Source organism: Bombina bombina, chromosome 2 (genome assembly GCF_027579735.1).
Source record: "Bombina bombina isolate aBomBom1 chromosome 2, aBomBom1.pri, whole genome shotgun sequence".
NCBI lineage: Eukaryota > Metazoa > Chordata > Amphibia > Anura > Bombinatoridae > Bombina > Bombina bombina.
In genome coordinates, this window is record NC_069500.1 from 61,783,846 (window position 1) to 61,803,524 (window position 19,679).

The following is a 19,679-nucleotide window of genomic DNA, read 5'->3' on the forward strand; positions in this document are numbered from 1 at the left end:
TGGCAGCCAAGATAAAAAGCAGCAAATAACTCTTAAAGTCAGGGAGAAACCCTGACAGTTGCTCTTTCCCAAGAAATAATCTGGCCCTGAAAAGATCTGAACTTTGATAGCGGCAGCCCTATTTGACAATTGTTTCATAACGAAACAGTTAGAATCCAGCAGGGATGTGCATTCATCTCTGTCTGCCAATTGCACATGTGAATTTGTTTTAGGTAAATGTGGTCTATTTAGTTATTACTTTTATAACCCTATAATGAGCAGCATTCACAGACTGGACTAAGTACACATCCCATGAGCTTGGAATAACTCTCAAAATATTCTTGGTGTTCTTCCCATAATCTGGGTAGCTCTTCAAAAAATGTATTATCTGGCTCTAATATACTGTGTGACACCCATGTTTTGTATAAGTTTGTCATATCATGTAAATACATATCAAAGTGATTTAAAGTAAGCATACATTGTAATTGTCATTGACACTGATGGAAAAAGACTGAAAATAGAATAGAAATAGAATTTCAAGCACATGGCATGATAGCAATTTTTAAAATCATGTAAAATGCCAATCAATGTTAAGAGAATTCTGCATCACTTTTATTGGTATAATGACAGTATTTGTTGATTAGTCAGCATAGTGACGTCTTCTGGTTCAGCAGTGTAGATGTATGTCACGCTATTCCACAAATTCTTGGAGGGAAAATGCATAGACTCCTCCAAGTTAGTGAAACGAGGGCAAGATAGTATTTGCAGAAACAAACCAGTTCATTTGGAAACATGGATGTTACTGTTTGTTCTTATTTTAATTGTGCTCCTGTATGTATTTTATAAGCATACGCACACATATATACATATATATATATATATATTTATATACAGCTAGCCCTCAGTTTACGCCGGGGTTAGGTTCCAGAAGGAATGGTTGTAAATCGAAACCGTTGTAAATTGAAACCCAGTTTATAATGTAAGTCAATGGGAAGTGAGGAAGATAGGTTCCAGGCCCCGCTCAAAATTGTCATAAGTAACACCTAATACATTATTTTTAAAGCTTTGAAATGAAGACTTTAAATGCTAAACAGCATTATAAACCTAATAAAATAATCACACAACACAGAATAAATAATTAAACTAAGTTAAATGAACAAAAAAATTTGCTAAACAGCATTATAAATCTAATAAAATAATCACACAACACAGACTTCACTTGCATTTTTCAGCAAATAGTTATTTCTATGCATTCCAATCTGGACTGATTTATAGACAGGAAGATCTTGTTCCTTTGAAATCTGCTCGATAGCTCAGGTCTGGTTAAACTGATTAATTTCAGCTTGCTTGGCTTTGCGGCAACACAAGCGGACAGCTCCGCCTACTGGCTAGTTTAATAAATGCACTGCTTCTCAATGCTTTTCAATAGCAGTCACATGACTGGAAAAAAAGGTTGTATATATATGTCTTTAGACATGTATGTATCTATGTTAAATCCCTTTAGATGCCTTTTTTAATAACACCTCATATCTTTGAGCCATAATAACTTTTGTGTGCAATATTTTTTTTTAATAATTTTTATTAGATGGTGTTATGATGAGTGTAACTATACTTTGTAATGTATTTTCAATATGTTTTGTTACATTTTTATGTTTCGTAAAACAGTTAACCAGAGCTCTGAAGTCGCAGCAATCATTCTAGAATAAATACCAGCAGTAAGTCAGACGAGCACAAACCCTCACTATAAACCCCTTATCGCTTAGGTGCAAACATTTGCACTCCACGCCAAATCTAGCCCTTAGTTGATTATCTCAAAATCTCAAATATTCCATAGCTTACTGAAAAAAAAAAACGGATTTAAATAAAATATAACCTCTACATATGGTAGCTACCAGATACAATAGAATATTACTATATATAAAGTTGCTGTGTCTACTAGGATTTGAAAGACCTGATTATAAATACGTGCAAAGCTATTCCAAGCCAACAGCATAGCCAGGAGTTGATTTTTGTATAGGAAGAAAGCTAAACATTAGTTGTGTGTTTGTTGCTGCAAGTCTATTTGTTTGTCAAAACATATTTTTCTAGTAAACATAATCAAAAACATCTATCCAATAAGTGAAAACAGAAAAAATAAAATAATTTATGCTTACCTGATAAATGTATTTATTTCCGGATATGGTGAGTCCACGGCTTGAGTAATTACTGTTAGCAATATCACTCTTGGCCAGCAGGAGGAGGCAAAGAGCACCACAGTTAAACTGCCAAGTATCACTCCCTTACCCACAACCCCCAGTAATTCTACCGAAGGGAAATGGAGAAAAAAGGAGTAACACAAGGTGCCTGAGGTTATAGTCAAAAGAACAACTGTCTTAAAATAAAGGGGGAGGCAGTGGACTCACCATATCCGGAAATAAATACATTTATCAGGTAAGCATAAATTTTGTTTTTCTTTCCTAAGATATGGTGAGTCCACGGCTTGAGTAATTACTGTTGGGAACCAATACCCAAGCTAGAGGACACGGATAAAAAGGGAGGGACAAGACAGAAAGTCCTAAACAGAAGGCACCACCGCTTGAAGAACCTTTCTCCCAAAAGAAGCCTCAGCCGAGGCAAAAGTATCAAATTTGTAAAATTTGGAAAACGTATGTAGAGAAGACCAAGTTGCAGCCTTGCAAATTTGTTCCACAGAAGCTTCATTTTTGAAAGCCCAAGAAAAGGAAACAGCTCTTGTGGAATGAGATGTAATTCTCTCAGGAGGCTGCTAACCAGCAGTCTCATAAGCCAAACGAATTATACTTTATAACCAAAAAGAAAGAGTAGTAGCAGTAGCTTTCTGATCTTTGCGTTTCCCAGAGAAACAGACAAAGAGGGTAGAGGACTGGCGAAAATCCTTAGTCGCCTGTAAGTAGAATTTAAGAGCACGTACAACATCCAAATTGTGTAACAAACATTCTTTTGGAAGAAGGAGGATTAGGGCACAGAGAGGGAACAACAATTTCCTGATTGATATTTCTATTAGAAACAACCTTAGGTAGGAAACCTAACTTAGTATGAAGAACCGCCTTATCGGCATGGAAAATAAGATAAGGGGAATCACACTGCAGAGCTGAGAGTTCCGAGACTCTTCGAGCAGAAGAGATAGCAACAAGAAACAAAACATTCCAGGATACCAACTTAATGTCTATGGAATGCAACGGCATTAATAAGCCTGATGAAACAGCTAGCTGCTGAGAAACGCGTCGCTTGATTTTAATCTTTGTTAGTAAAGTTTAATACTTTTTTACCTAAAACACTTGCTACTGTGTATTATTTGGATCTATATTGGTCCACTGGACTTTTGCTGATTGCCTCCTGTGGAAGCCTTGTCATAGTCTGTTGGGTGACTGTATTGATCCCTTCCTGTCTGAATAGCATCAATGGAGATGCATCACCTATTGTGAGTATATATCTTACCACACATACTACTGCTCCTTGGTATAAGACTGTACTAGGCCATATAGGCACCTTTGTGTCTTCTTGTATTTTCATCACAGATTATCCATCTTTACTCCAAGAGGTCGGTCTGCTGGGTGACTGTTATAGATCCCAGACTGCTCCCATTGCACTAACTGGAGTGCTCCTAAGATTGTGAGTCTAATATAACACAACCTGATCGTATAATCTTTGTGAATCAAACAATATTGGGCCATGTGGCACATCTGTTTCTTCTCTCGTTTATAGATTACCCTTTTGGATCCAGGCCGGGTCCTTTACAGATTGCTGCCTCTTATCTCTTCATTCTACCATCCAAAGACTTTTGACTATACTCAATATTACAGTTTTTTTGCTTTCAATATTGGTTTAATAGTATATTTATGTGACAACAATTCATATCTATTACATTGTTTCTTTTTGGTATATCATCTTCAGATATACACTATATATATCATCATATATACTACACAGCTTATTGAGTGCTAATTCTCTCATCTTACTCCTATTATATTTAATATTTAAATTATCTAGGGCGCCCCCTATCTTATAGACACATTTCAAGAACCCCTCTCTCTTTATCTGGTCTGCAGATGATCTTGAGAGAGGGAATCTGCCTCTGGGAGGAGAAGTCTTGAATTCCAATTTGTAACCCTTTGATACTATGTTCACAGTCCAGGGATCTGGGTCATCTCGTATCCAGGCTTGAGAGAACTGAGAAAGTCTGTCCCCCCACCTGATCTAAACCCGGATCAGGGGGCATACCCTTCATGCTGATTTGGAATCAGCTGCGGGTTTCTTTGATTGTTTTCCCTTGTTCCAGGACTGATTGGTTTTCCAAGAAGACTTGGATTGTTCCTGCTTGGAAGAAGAAGGGGAAGGCTTTTCTCTGAAGTTACGAAGGGAACGGAAATTATTCTGACGTCCTTTAAGCCTATTCTTCTTATCTTGAGGTAAAAAAGACCCTTTTCCCCCCGTAATATCAGAGATAATTTCTGCCAAACAGGGTCCAAGCAAGGTTTTGCCTTTGTAAGGATTCGCCAGAAGCTTGACTTTAGAGGAAACGTCCGCAGACCAGGATTTCAACCATAACGCCCTGCGGGCTAGGACAGCAAAACTAGAAGTTTAAGCTCCTAGTCTAACAACCTGTAAAATGGCATCTGTAATAAACGAATTGGCCAACTTAAGAGCTTTAATCCTATCCTGAGTTTCTTTCAAGGAAGTCTCTACTTGAAAGAATCAGACAAGGCGTTGAACCAATAAGATGCCGCACTAGTCACGATGGCAATACACACCGCAGGTTGCCATTGGAGACCTTGATGAACATAAATCTTTTTCAAATAAGCCTCCAGCTTCTTGTCCATCAGATCCTTAAAAGAGCAGCTATCCTCAATAGGAATAGTGGTTCTCTTAGCCAGAGTGAAAATGGCCCCTTCAACTTTGGGTACAGTATACCAAGGGTCTTTAATAGAGTCCTCGACAGGAAACATTTTCTTAACAATGGGAGACGGGGAAGAAGACACCCCTGGTTTCTCCCATTCCTGTGAGATGATAATCTCCCTAGCATGGTCCGGCACAGGAAAAACCTCAGAAGTGGAAGGTTCATCAAAGAAACTATTAAGTTTACTAGATTTCTTAGGAGTGACAACAGGGGTATCAGAGTCATCTAAAGTAGCTAAAACCTCCTTTAACAACACGAAGGTGTTCAAGCTTAAATCTGAAGGATTGCAACTCAGTTTCAGAAGTTGGAATTATACTGTCGGAATCTGAGATTTCACCCTCAGAAAGTCCCAGTGAATCTTCCGCATCAGACTTATGAGAAAGGGCAACTTGGGAAGCAAAACTGAGGACAGGCACCTTACTTTCTGAATTTCTAGATTTCCTCTTGCATTTTACCCTGTAATCTGGGAATGGCAGCTAATGCCGTAGATACTGCTGAAGATACCTAGGCAGCAATTTCTGCTTTTAAATAAACTACAATAGGAGTTATAGAGGAACTGCAGGGCACTGCATGTGACGCCATTGAGGATTGGGACGTAGCAGGAGAAAGCTGAGGTATTATTTTAACAGCATCATCCTGAGAGACATTAGGCTCAAACATTTTACCTTTATTTTGCAAGGTTTTTTCAAACCAGACAGTTTAAAATGTTGCATCGTTTTATTTTAAAGCAAAGGGGAAATGAAGAAGCTGCTGAAATAGAAAATTCAGCCTTACTTTTAGTTTAAACTTGAATTGTTTTATCAAGTAAATATGTGTCAGAAAATAAAGCCTAATAAAAACTTTTTACCCTTTCTTTTTAAAAGAGTTTTAAATGTTAGTCTCACACATGCTACAGTGCCTGCTTCATGCCCCAGTGTAACCCATACAACAGGATTATCTATGTCCCAATAAAAAAGCAGTGTCTTATAATTTTGTTAATTGCATGTTCTCCCCAACTGGAAGAAAAAGCACTTACCTGCTTCACTGCCCGGCATGTAGACAGTAACAAGGTATGAGAAAACACAGTTCTTCACAGAGACATTTGAAAAAGAAAGAACAGAGTAGCAGCAATTGTTAGGAAAACTCAGTAAGTACCTCTTTACAAGTTCCTAACTGCTTTAAAGCCACCACTACCCGACTGCAAGGAATGACATGGAATATGGCTATACCCCAAAAGTTGCTTTTAGATAAAATCAAAATTTTTCTTCAGACACCTAAACTTCACCTCCTCCATGCACCGAAGGCAAAGAGAATGACTGGGGGTTGTGGATAAGGGAGTGATACTTAGCAGTTTAACTATGGTGCTGTTTGCCTCCTCCTGCTGGCTAGGAGTGATGTTCCCAACAGTAATTACTCAAGCCGTGGACTCACCATATCTTAGGAAGGAAATATTCTTTGTTGCATTGGGTATTTTTAAATGTATTACATGTGTTTTCATAAATTGTGTAACTCTCCACCAAAAGTTTGTTCCTAACTTCCAGTGAACATACTTCTGTATCATATCTATTCTAGTAGCTAAAATACCTCTTTGGGTCTAATCTATGGCTTGTGACTCTAGTTTGGCCCAGACTTCCTACAGTTTTAGGATGTTGTTTTGGAAGCATTTTAACTTGGAGTAAATGACCTACCAAACTGCTTATGTGAGGCATATAGTTGTGCAAGAATGCAGTAAAGAATTTGGCTGTAATCCCGTACTAGCTGTTAGCATCTTCATTTTTGTTTTACACAGAGCGCTTAACCCATGTACCTGACAGCTTTTGTAATAAAACGTTCTCTCCCTTTCTTTCAAATGGCTCATACTTGTCCGTTGTTTTCTGTGTCTCTGTGTATATGTAGTTTTGTAACATTTGTGGAAGTATATACCATGCCATAACATTTCTGTTTGTGACAGACTGAAACCCTATAGTGCATAAAGAACCAGTCTAAACCACAGTTATAAAATGTAGATAAATTAGATATTCTGAATTTATGTAAATATGTAATCCGAGAACAAGTAAGCTGTAGAGTAGTCAAGAATGGGAGGCTAATTTACGGTTCCAGGACAAGACCCTTTAGAATGTAAGCTTATGAGCCAAACTTTCCTATGCACCAGCTATTTGAGCTACATCACGGCTGTCACGGATACCGGGCTGCAAGGGTTAAACCCCCTACGCCCTAAAACCTCACCCCTGTTGCTTCTCAGCGGTTTTGGGCTCCTCAGAGCAACCGCAATCTCTGGAAGCTTTTTGTTTGCTTGTTTTGTGTTCTAAACTTGTTAAGAGAAGAGCTGGTCTATGACCTGGAAAACCCTCCTAGGCTGGCTGGGCTCCTGGAACTCCTGGTCGGCCGCCTCACGACGGACACCCGCCTAACCCCTCTCAGGCTGGCCGGGCTCCTGGAACTCCCAGTCGGCCACAGAAAAGCAGGACACCCGCTAACTTTGCTCCTGGTTGCTCCAGAAGCCCTTTGCCCCAGAGTTCCGCTCTTTTGGGGATTGATAGCCCCTAGGCAGGACAAGATCTGGGTGAATTATCGTAGGGGAGCTCCTTTTGGAAACCGGGGGTTTTGGACACCCCTACCCCCATAACTTCAACGGACTGTAACTCTGGTCCCTAGTAACGAATCACGTCGATTTTTGGACTGTGACATCTGGGGACCAAGTGCCGCTGCTCCACCGGGATCACCCCGAAACCGCCACCCCTGTGTCCTGGGATTCTGTGAGACTGTGGCTGCTATGGAGGTGCGGGTCTGTCTGGAGGGGCGGGAAAAGCGGGAAAATTGTGGGATTGTCCAGTATCTTATCAAGATGAGCTTTGTGTATAAAAGGAGTATGTTTTCAATAAAATCAGTTCCTGTTTCACCTGAATGCTACTATGTCTAGTTATTTGGGTGGGCTGCAGCTAAAATCACTTTCCTGGGCTACATAGCAGCCTGTTCCAGGCTGAGGAAGGACCCTCTGGTAGAGCTACCTAGACTGGATAGCTGGAGTCTGCCACAGGGTGGGACCCTGAATACTGGTGCTGTCGGGCATTAGGGGTGGCTACAGGCTGTGGTCACTTGCCAGCTACATAGCTGCAGTTGGCAGGGAGGAAGCAGGACCAGTTTGGCAGAGCTACCCAGTCGGGGTAGCCGGGGTATCCGTCACATTGGCTGGCAGCTTGGGATGCTTCCAACTTCCTGGGACATTCAAACCACCAGCTAGAAGTAATCTTGAATGGAGACTCGAGGAAAGACTGCAGGTACCAGGAGCAGAACGACCCCACCAGAGAAATGCTGGGAGAGGACCAGGCGGCCGGTGGGTCAGATGATGACCATGGTAATGAGCCATCCGTTACATGGCAAAGTTCAGCACCAAGTACAGTATACACCCTCCGGGACGTCTACGTCTGATATACAGCGGGAAGTGAAGTGGTGGTTGGCGTTGTATGACACCCAGCCACCAGAGGAGGTCATCACCAAGATCATCTCGGATGTTACCCAGCTCAAGTTAGCGGAACTCCACCAGTCCATAAGAGGGGCTCCATCAGCCCTCGGAGTGCTTGCTCCCCGACCGCCCAAGCTACCCCATAGGGCCTTCCGAGCCTACAAGGAAGAGGAGGAAGATATTGACTGTTATCTTCAGGTCTTTGAGACCCAATGCAAACTGCAGGGGGTAGCCTATGCTGATAGACTGTCTGTCCTGATCGGTAAATTGTCAGTGCGGGCTTTGGCAGCTTTCCACGCTACCCCTTCGGAGGACCAAAAGGATTATAACAAAGTGAAAGACCATGTCCTTGCCCGATATGGGCTCATGCCGGAGGCCCACGGGCAGAAATTCTGGGCACTAAGGAAGCAGAATGGACAGCCTTTCAAAGAATGGACCCACCAATTCACCCCGATCGATGGCCTCCTGTCTAGCCGGCTGCAAGGCCACCACTTGGGCTGAAGTGGCACAGCTTTTCCTACTGGAGCATTTCTATAACCATGTTCCAGTCGAGATTAAAGAATGGGTCCATAACTGTCGGCCCACCACAGTAGACCAGACGGCCGATCTGGCAGATCAGTATGCAGACTCCCGCCGCCAAGTTCGCTCTGCCACGCAATCGACTCTCCGTCCCAGCTCCGTTTGTAGTCCGACCCCCAGCGGCTACCAATAAGCCTCCGGGGACTCACAGGGATGTTTCTTCTGCAGGCACCCTGGCCACCTCAGGCGGGAATGCCCAAGTCGGGCCCGACAGCAGCCGGCAACCCAACCAAGACACCCCCACCCAACAGCCTCGGTGAGCACTCCAGCCCCGACCTACTCAGCTGCTGCCCACTACGCTTATGCACCGGAATCGGCTGACTACCCTGAATAGGCTAAAGAGGAGGTCGGCACTGTACAAGAAGCCCACCTGGTGTCCACAGACAACCATCAGCATCACTGCCAGACCGTTTGGGTCAATGGAAAGGCGGCCCAGGGATTACGGGACACCGGATCCACCATCACCCTGATCCAGCCTCATCTGGCCTCCGCTTCTACTGCTACTGGAAGAACTCTTGCTGTTTTGAGTGACTGGTGGTGCCACTGTACGAGTCCCTATTGCCTGTGTCCATCTGGCTTGGGGGGCCGGAGCCCGTACTGTGGACATGGGCCTTATGCCAGATCTTCCTGTAGAGTTCTACTAGGAAACTACCTCGGCCTACTTGTTTCCACCTTTTTTGGGGGATACTTCCCTGGACACCTGCCCAGTGACCACTCGCAGGCAAGCTCAGTGTCAAGCCAACATACTGCAGCTAGGGACCCAGGTAAGATCCCCCACCCCGACTCCTCTCCTTCCCCGAGGCCCTACCCTCACTCCCCAATGCCTGACCCCAGTCCCTGCCCTCCTTCCCGACCAACTATCCTGGGCTCTCCCTCATAATTCGCCCAAGAGACCCTTAGCGACCGAACCCTTGCCCCCTTCCGAGATCAAGTAGGCACTGATCCCCAGGGCCCCGGGGGGGAATGGTTCCAATGGGAAAATGGCCTGTTATATCGGGTCTCCCAGAGGAAGAAAGTGCCAGTGCCCAAACGCCAGATGGTGGTACCTAAACGATATCGGTCCAACCTGCTGCGAATAGGGCACGATATCCCCTTGGCCAGGTATTTAGGCAACTCCCGAACACACCACCGCCTTACTGAGGTCTTTTTCTGGCCCAGAATCATGAGAGAAATTAGGGAATATTGTAGGACCTGCGTCGTGTGTCAGAAGGTAGGGAAAACCTGAGACCATACGAAAGCCCCCCTTAACCCTCTTCCCGTTATTGACAAACCCTTTAGCAGAATCACTGTGGATATAGTAGGGCCCCTACCTCGACCCAGTCCCTCCGGTAAAAAATACATACTCACGGTAGTAGACTATGCCACTAGGTATCCAGAGGCAATACCTCTGGCGAATATCTAGGCAGAGACAGTGGCAAGTGCCTTGCTCCGGATATTCACCAGGGTAGGCTTCCCCTGAGAAATGGTCTCTGACCAGGGGACCCAGTTCACAGCAGAGGTCACCCAAAAGTAATGGGAACTGTGTGGGATAAAACCCCTGTACAGTGCCCCCAGACCAATGGGCTTTGTGAACGGTTTAACGGGACACTGAAGCAATTGCTTCGGATGTTCTCGGCCACTCACAAAGACTGGGAAAAATTCCTGCCACACCTCCTATTTGCCTACAGAGAGGTGCCCCAGGAAACCACCGGGTTTTCACCCTTTGAGCTGCTGTATGGCCGGAAAATACGTCCTGAAGTTCAGGGATCGGATGAAGGACCTCACTGCCATGGTGCGGGAGAACCTTAAGGGCGCTCAAAGGAGACAGAAACAGTGGTACGACCGTAACGCTCGTTGCCGAATTCTGACGGTAGGGCAGAGGGTTCTAGCCTTGAAGCCTGTCAAAACAGACAAGTTACAGGCTTCCTGGCAGGGGCCCTACCGGGTGGTGGAGCAATTAAGTAGCACCACCTACCATGTAGAAAAATGCTCCGATGACCGGGTCCAACGGACCTTTCATGTGAACATGCTCAAGGAGTATCTAGAAAGACCTCAAGACGTAGCCACTATCTGTGCTCTGGCTCTTGAAGACTCGGAGAGCCTTCCCATGCCCGAGCTCCCCGGGCCGGATGAGACCCCTCAAGGAGTAGCCAACATAATCCTGGATGAGAGGTTAGCGGCTGGACAGAGACAGCAGGTCCTGCATTTACTAGAGGACCACCAGGAGATGTTCTCCAATGTCCCTGGGTACACCACAGCGGCGGTGCACCAAGTGGAAACCCCGGGACAAGCTCCCCTGAGGCAGGCAGCTTACAGAGTACCTGAAGCTGTCAGAGACAGTATGCACCGGGAGCTCCGGGGAATGTTGGACCTCGGTGTTGTTGAACCGTCCAACAGTCCCTGGGCCTCCCCGGTGGTGCTGGTCCCCAAGAAAGATGGTCCTACCTGGTTCTGCATTGACTACCGTAAGCTCAATGACAGAACCACAACCGACACCTACCCCATGCCCCGTATTGGCAAATCCCTCTAGACCCGAAATCCGTCCCCAAGTCCGCCTTCATTACCCCTTTCGGCCTCTACCAGTTTAAGGTCATGCCGTTTGGGATGAAGAACGCTCCAGCCACCTTTCAGAGGATGGTGGATCGCCTGCTGGATGGCCTCCAAGACTATACCTGCGCCTACTTGGACGACATCGCCATTTTTAGCGACACCTGGGAGGACCATTTGATCCACCTGGGCATCATTCTAGATCGCCTCAGAGCCGCTAGGTTGACCCTGAAGCCCGACAAATGCACCATAGGCCACTCGGAAGTCCAGTACCTTGGCCACCGAGTGGGCTGCAGGAAGCAGCGGTCAGAGCCGGCCAAGGTTGAGGCAGTAGCAAACTGGCCCACTCCTCGAACCAAGACCCAGGTTAGCCTTCCTAGGAACCGCCGGCTATTACCGAAGGTTTGTCCCCAATTATAGCACCCTCGCCAAACCCCGGACCGACCTGACTCGTAAAAGACTGCCCTGACAGGTACTGTGGTCCCCAGAATGTGAAAACGCATTTCAGAGCCTCAAGTCTGCCTTGATCTATGCCCCCGTCCTACAACCCCCTACAACCTCATCCCTGTTGTTTCTCAGCTGTTTTGGACTCCTCAGAGCAACCACAATCTCTGGAAGCTTTTTGTTTGCTTGTTTTGTGTTCTAAACTTGTTATGAGAAGAGCTGGTCTATGACCTGGAAAACCCTCCTAGGCTGGTCGGGCTCCTGGAACTCCCGGTCGGCCGCCTCACAACGGACACCCGCCTAACCCCTCTCAGGCTGGCCGGGCTCCTGGAACTCCCGGTCGGCCACAGAACAGCAGGACACCCGCTAACTTTACCCCTGGTCGCTCCAGCAGCCCTTTGCCCCAGAACTTCACTCTTTTGGGGATTGATACCCCCTAGGGAGGACAAGATCTGAGGGAATTATCGGAGGGGAGATCCTTTGGGAACCAGGAGTTTTGGACACCCCTACCCCATAACTTCAACGGACTATAACTCCGGTCCCCAGTAACGAATCACGCCGATTTTTGGACTGTGGCATCTGGGGACCAAGAGCTTTAAAATGACACCCCTGTGTCCTGGGATTCTGTGGGACTGTGGCTGCTATGGAGGTGCTGGTATGTCTGGAGGGGCGGGAAAAGCGGGAAAATGTTGGGATTGTCCAGTATCTTATAAAGATGAGCTGTGTGTATAAAAGGAGTGTGTGTTTTCAATAAAATCAGTTCCTGTTTCACCTGAATGCTAGTATGTCTAGTTATTTGGGTGGGCTCCAGCTAAAATCACTTTCCTGGGCTACATAGCAGCCTGTTCCAGGCAGAGGAAGGACCCTCTGGCAGAGCTACCTAGACTGGGTAGCTGGAGTCTGCCACAGGGTGGGACCCTGAATACTGGTGCTGTCGGGCATCAGGGGTGGCTACAGGCTGTGGTCACTTGCCAGCTACATAGCTGCAGTCGGCAGGGAGGAAGCAGGACCCGTTTGGTAGCCAGGGTATCCGTCAAAACGGCAATACACAAGTAGACCTCTATACCGTTTAATACTTTTTGTTATATAGATACATACACACACAACACGCAGAAGACCAGGTACTCACTAGCAAGCACACAGTAATATTTAAAAGCAAAAATGGGAGAGACAGTTGCATTTGGTGCCAAACGGTTTAAGCTTAGGACCACATAAAGGTCTCTCCCCTCCTGGTACCCTAAACCTGCAGCAGTCACACAATGTGTTCTTTCAAACAAAAACACGGGGAGGGTGACACACACCCTTGTAATTTCCCTAAGTACATACAAAACACAGAAATTGACCACTTTCTCAGATTGGACAGGGTACACATGCCAATTCTCTGTGACCCCACAGCTTTAAATACTTACAGTTCCCAGCAACTCAGGCAGTTAACCCCTGAACAGCCTGGGTGACAGCCACAAAGGGAAACTTAGAAAAAATGTAACACAACATACATAAAATATGGCACTCACTAGCAGGCACACAGTAATATTTTAAAGCAAGTCTGTGACTATTCAGGGCTGTGGGGTCACAGTGACTTAGGATGTGTACCCTGTCCAGTCTGAGAGTGCAGTCCATTTCAGTTTTTTCTGTGCCATACACTACTGTAGTTTTGGAAAACAGGTGAAGCAACACTCTGTGAATTTTGAATATGTTTCTGAATCTAGCTCTTTGTTGTAATGAATTCAAAATGAAAAACGTTTGGATCTTATAATGAAGGTAACAGTGTTAAATACTCACACAAAAATATAACTTCAGTACAAAACAAGGCATAAATAATAGTGTAAATACGTTGAATGGCATAAATATTTTGATAACAGTAGTGCTGGGTTATATTATTCTATTCAACCCATCATATGTATTCTCTTTCTCTTTTGCTTGTGATTCTTTTTTAAGGCTTTACATCACATCTTTATTGCGGAAAAAAACAAGTCAATACCCTGGTAAATATTTAAATGACTTTGACTACATACTTTCCTGAGACGGTCTCTCTCTATTATATACAAGTTTAATTTCACATGCTACTGCATATTATTCATTTAGAATGTTCCTTTTTTATAAATGCTTGCAGTATGCATATAGTTAAATAGGTAATAACTGTAGCTGCAGAATAAATGTAATAACTATAGTACATTGTGTTGTCTGCAGAACACAACAGAACAGCAATACACAATATAAATTGGCTCCTTTTTTTAATAGCGGACTGCAGTTTAGCTGGCAGAATGGAGAGGAATTGGGAAATTGGACCGGGATCTTTAATTTCACGGATGACGGAGCAGTGAAGACTGGCAGTGACGCAGGTGGCAGGTACAGACTCTTACAGAATGACAATGGACTTTAGAGCACAATAACTAATACAGACCACTTTATTATAGCTATGCGATGCAGCTTCCAGTCTTTAGTTTATTAGCTGGTTTAAGATGAAACAATGATGCAGTTCCCTTTCAGCTTCTTTAAATAAATATTATATAGTTCTGAATTTGAATAATTATTGTGTAGCACAGATAGTGACCAGTATGCAGTTCTATACACACATAATAATGCAGTAGAGATAGTGAGCAGTATGCAGTTCTATACACACATAATAATACAGTACTGATAGTGACCAGTATGCAGTTCTATACACACAGAATAATGTAGCACAGATAGTGACCAGTATGCAGTTCTATACACACAGAATAATGCAGTACTGATAGTGACCAGTATGCAGTTCTATACACACATAATAATACAGTACTGATAGTGACCAGTATGCAGTTCTATACACACATAATAATGCAGTAGAGATAGTGACCAGTATGCAGTTCTATACACACAGAATAATGCAGTAGAGATAGTGACCAGTATGCAGTTCTATACACACAGAATAATGCAGTAGAGATAGTGAGCAGTATGCAGTTCTATATACACATAATAATACAGTACTGATAGTGACCAGTATGCAGTTCTATACACACAGAATAATACAGTACTGATAGTGACCAGTATGCAGTTCTATACACACAGAATAATACAGTACTGATAGTGACCAGTATGCAGTTCTATACACACAGAATAATGCAGTACAGATAGTGACCAGTATGCAGTTCTATACACACATAATAATACAGTACTGATAGTGACCAGTATGCAGTTCTATACACACAGAATAATGCAGTAGAGATAGTGACCAGTATGCAGTTCTATACACACAGAATAATGCAGTACAGATAGTGACCAGTATGCAGTTCTATACACACAGAATAATGCAGTAGAGATAGTGACCAGTATGCAGTTCTATATACACAGAATTATGCAGCACAGATAGTGACCAGTATGCAGTTCTATACACACAGAATAATACAGTACAGATAGTGACCAGTATGCAGTTCTATACACACAGAATAATGTAGCACAGATAGCGACCAGTATGCAGTTCTATATACACAGAATTATGCAGCACAGATAGTGACCAGTATGCAGTTCTATACACACAGAATAATGTAGCACATATAGTGACCAGTATGCAGTTCTATATACACAGAATTATGCAGCACAGATAGTGACCAGTATGCAGTTCTATACACACAGAATAATGCAGTAGAGATAGTGACCAGTATGCAGTTCTATACACACAGAATAATGCAGTAGAGATAGTGACCAGTATGCAGTTCTATACACACAGAATTATGCAGCACAGATAGTGACCAGTATGCAGTTCTATACACACAGAATAATGTAGCACAGATAGCGACCAGTATGCAGTTCTATACACACAGAATAATGCAGTACAGATAGTGAGCAGTATGCAGTTCTATATACACAGAATTATGCAGCACAGATAGCGACCAGTATGCAGTTCTATACACACAGAATAATGTAGCACAGATAGTGACCAGTATGCAGTTCTATACACACATAATAATGCAGTAGAGATAGTGACCAGTATGCAGTTCTATACACACATAATAATGCAGTAGAGATAGTGACCAGTATGCAGTTCTATACACACAGAATAATGCAGTAGAGATAGTGACCAGTATGCAGTTCTATACACACAGAATAATGTAGCACAGATAGCGACCAGTATGCAGTTCTATATACACAGAATTATGCAGCACAGATAGTGACCAGTATGCAGTTCTATACACACAAAATAATGCAGCACATATAGTGACCAGTATGCAGTTCTATATACACAGAATAATGCAGTGCAGATAGTGACCAGTATGCAGTTCTATACACACAGAATAATGCAGCACATATAGTGACCAGTATGCAGTTCTATACACACAGAATAATGTAGTAGAGATAGTGACCAGTATGCAGTTCTATACACACAGAATAATGGAGCACAGATAGTGACCAGTATGTAGTTCTATACACACAGAATAATGCAGTAGAGATAGTGACCAGTATGCAGTTCTATACACACAAAATAATGCAGCACAGATAGTGACCAGTATGCAGTTCTATACACACAGAATAATGCAGTATAGATAGTGACCAGTATGCAGTTCTATACACACAGAATAATGCAGCACAGATAGTGACCAGTATGCAGTTCTATACACACAGAATAATGCAGTACAGATAGTGAGCAGTATGCAGTTCTATAAACACAGAATAATACAGTACAGATAGTGACCAGTATGCAGTTCTATACACACAGAATAATGCAGTACAGATAGTGAGCAGTATGCAGTTCTATAAACACAGAATAATACAGTACAGATAGTGACCAGTATGCAGTTCTATACACACAGAATAATGCAGTACAGATAGTGACCAGACCAGTATGCAGTTATATACACACAGAATAATGCAGTACAGATAGTGACCAGTATGCAGTTCTATACACACAAAATAATGCAGCACGGATAGGGACCAGTATGCAGTTCTATAAACACAGAATAATGAAGTATAGATAGTGACCAGTATACAGTTCTATACACACAGAATAATGCAGCACAGATAGGGACCAGTATGCAGTTTTATAAACACAAAATAATGCAGCGCAGATAGCGACCAGTATGCATTTCTATACACATAGAATAATGCAGCACAGATAGGGACCAGTATGCAGTTTTATAAACACAAAATAATGCAGCGCAGATAGCGACCAGTATGCATTTCTATACACACAGAATAATGCAGCACAGATAGTGACCAGTATGCAGTTCTATACACACAGAATAATGCAGTACAGATAGTGAGCAGTATGCAGTTCTATAAACACAGAATAATACAGTACAGATAGTGACCAGTATGCAGTTCTATACACACAAAATAATGCAGCACAGATAGTGACCAGTATGCAGTTCTATACACACAGAATAATGCTGCGCAGATAGCGACCTGTATGCAGTTCTATACACACAGAATAATACAGTACAGATAGTGACCAGTATGCAGTTCTATACACACAGAATAATGCAGTACAGATAGTGAGCAGTATGCAGTTCTATAAACACAGAATAATACAGTACAGATAGTGACCAGTATGCAGTTCTATACACACAGAATAATGCAGTACAGATAGTGACCAGACCAGTATGCAGTTATATACACACAGAATAATGCAGTACAGATAGTGACCAGTATGCAGTTCTATACACACAAAATAATGCAGCACAGATAGGGACCAGTATGCAGTTCTATAAACACAGAATAATGAAGTATAGATAGTGACCAGTATACAGTTCTATACACACAGAATAATGCAGCACAGATAGGGACCAGTATGCAGTTTTATAAACACAAAATAATGCAGCGCAGATAGCGACCAGTATGCATTTCTATACACATAGAATAATGCAGCACAGATAGGGACCAGTATGCAGTTTTATAAACACAAAATAATGCAGCGCAGATAGCGACCAGTATGCATTTCTATACACACACAATAATGCAAAACTGATAGCGACCAGTATGCAGTTCTATATACACAGAATAATACAGTACTGATAGTGACCAGTATGCAGTTCTATACTCACAGAATAATGCAGTACAGATAGTGAGCAGTATGCAGTTCTATACACACATAATAATGCAGTACTGATAGTAATAAGTATGCAGTTCTATACTCACAGAATAATGCAGTACTGATAGTGAGCAGTATGCAGTTCTATACACAAAAAATAATGCAGCGCAGATAGTGACCAGTATGCAGTTCATGTTTTCATCTACATAACTGCAAAGGAATCCAATGCACTTATATATGTCTATATATGTAAAAATATGTATTTATGTGTTTATATGTGTACAGTATATAAATATCTGTAAATACATACAGTGCTCCGCATACATGAGTACACCCCAACAGATTAGTCAGAAAACCTTTACTTACCTTTCAGAAACAACATTTTCTATGGGACACTATAATACAAAATACTCCCACAAATGCGGTCCATTGATTTCAACCAAAATTTGTTAATTTGTACCCACAACAAAGACCATGTTGCAAAAATGAATACACCCCAATGAAAGTGATAGGAGCAAAGCTAAATGTCTGACAAGAAATTCCTAATTAATAAGAATTCAACTACAGGCGAGTCTAATTATTCATTAAACAGGTATCAAGCAGACAATTGATTTTAAAAGGGCATTACTTACCAAAGAAAACCCCTCCCCATGTCATGCTGTCAGCGCTACATGGAACAGAAATGTCACAAGGCCTGAGAAAGAAAATAATTTCTTTACACAAGAAAGGTGAAGGCTACAAGAAGATCAGCAAAGCTTTACTTATCAGTCAGAATACTGTAGCAAAAATGCTACAAAGATGGAACTGCAACTATCTCACAGAGACATCCAGGCCGTCCATGGAAGTTAACACCTCAACAGTAACGTCTTCTGATGAGAAGGGTTGAAGAAAATCACCATGCAAGTTCACTGCAGTTAGCTAAAGAAGTAGAAAGCCAAACTGGGGTGATTGTTTCCCGTGACACAATACAGCGTACACTTTAGAGTAATGGCATGCATGGGTGTCGTCCAAGAAGGAAGCCTCTCCTAAAGCCCATGCACAAAAAAGCCAGCCTAGAATTTGCCAGGACACATGCTGAGAAAGAAGACTACTGGGACTCTGTACTTGGAGTGATGAGACCAAGATAAATGTTTTTGGAACTGATGGCTTCAAAACTGAATGGTGTCACAAAGGTGAGGAGTACAATGAAAAATGAATGGTGCCTACAGTGAAACATGGTGGTGGCAGTGTCCTTTTATGGGGCTGCATGAGTGCTGCTGGTGTTGAGAAGCTGCCTTTCATTGATGGTATCATGAATTCACAGATGTACTGCTCTATATTGAAAGAGAAGATGCTCCCATCACTCCCTGCCCTTGGTCGTCGTGCAGTTTTCCAACATGACAATGATCCAAAATACAAATCTAAGACTGTTGTATTTCTGAAGAAGAACAGGGTAAAAGTGATGCAATGGCCAAGTATGTCTCCTGATGTGAACCCAATCGAACACCTATGGGGAATTCTGAAGAGACAAGTTGAGCATCTCTCTCCATCCAGCATCCAGGCTCTAAAAGAGGTCATTCTTGAAGAATGGAAAAAGATAGATGTTGCAATATGTCACTAACTTGTTCATTCCATGCCTAGAAGACTTGGTGCTGTCCTTACAAATCATGGAGGTCATACAAAATACTAGATGTAGTAGTTTTTGTTGCAGGGTGTATTCATTTGTGCATCACCTACTTTGAGTAAACCTGAAGATTTTGTACTCTACGTTATATTATTAACCTTTCTTTCATTACCAAAGGAGGTATTGA

The 19,679-nt window shown here is 42.9% G+C and overlaps 1 protein-coding gene across 2 annotated transcripts in view; it reads left to right on the plus strand.

Annotated features, from left to right (window-relative positions):
• ST8SIA5 (ST8 alpha-N-acetyl-neuraminide alpha-2,8-sialyltransferase 5) overlaps positions 1-19,679 on the plus strand; it is a 208,779-nt gene that overhangs the window by 72,461 nt on the left and 116,639 nt on the right. The window contains exon 2 of one of the 2 annotated variants that reach the window (XM_053701078.1): positions 14,127-14,234. The exons of the other annotated variant lie outside the window; for it this stretch is intronic. Coding sequence (XP_053557053.1) covers positions 14,127-14,234 — 108 coding nt within the window. The remainder of the gene's footprint in view (positions 1-14,126; positions 14,235-19,679) is intronic. 2 annotated transcript variants of the gene reach the window in all.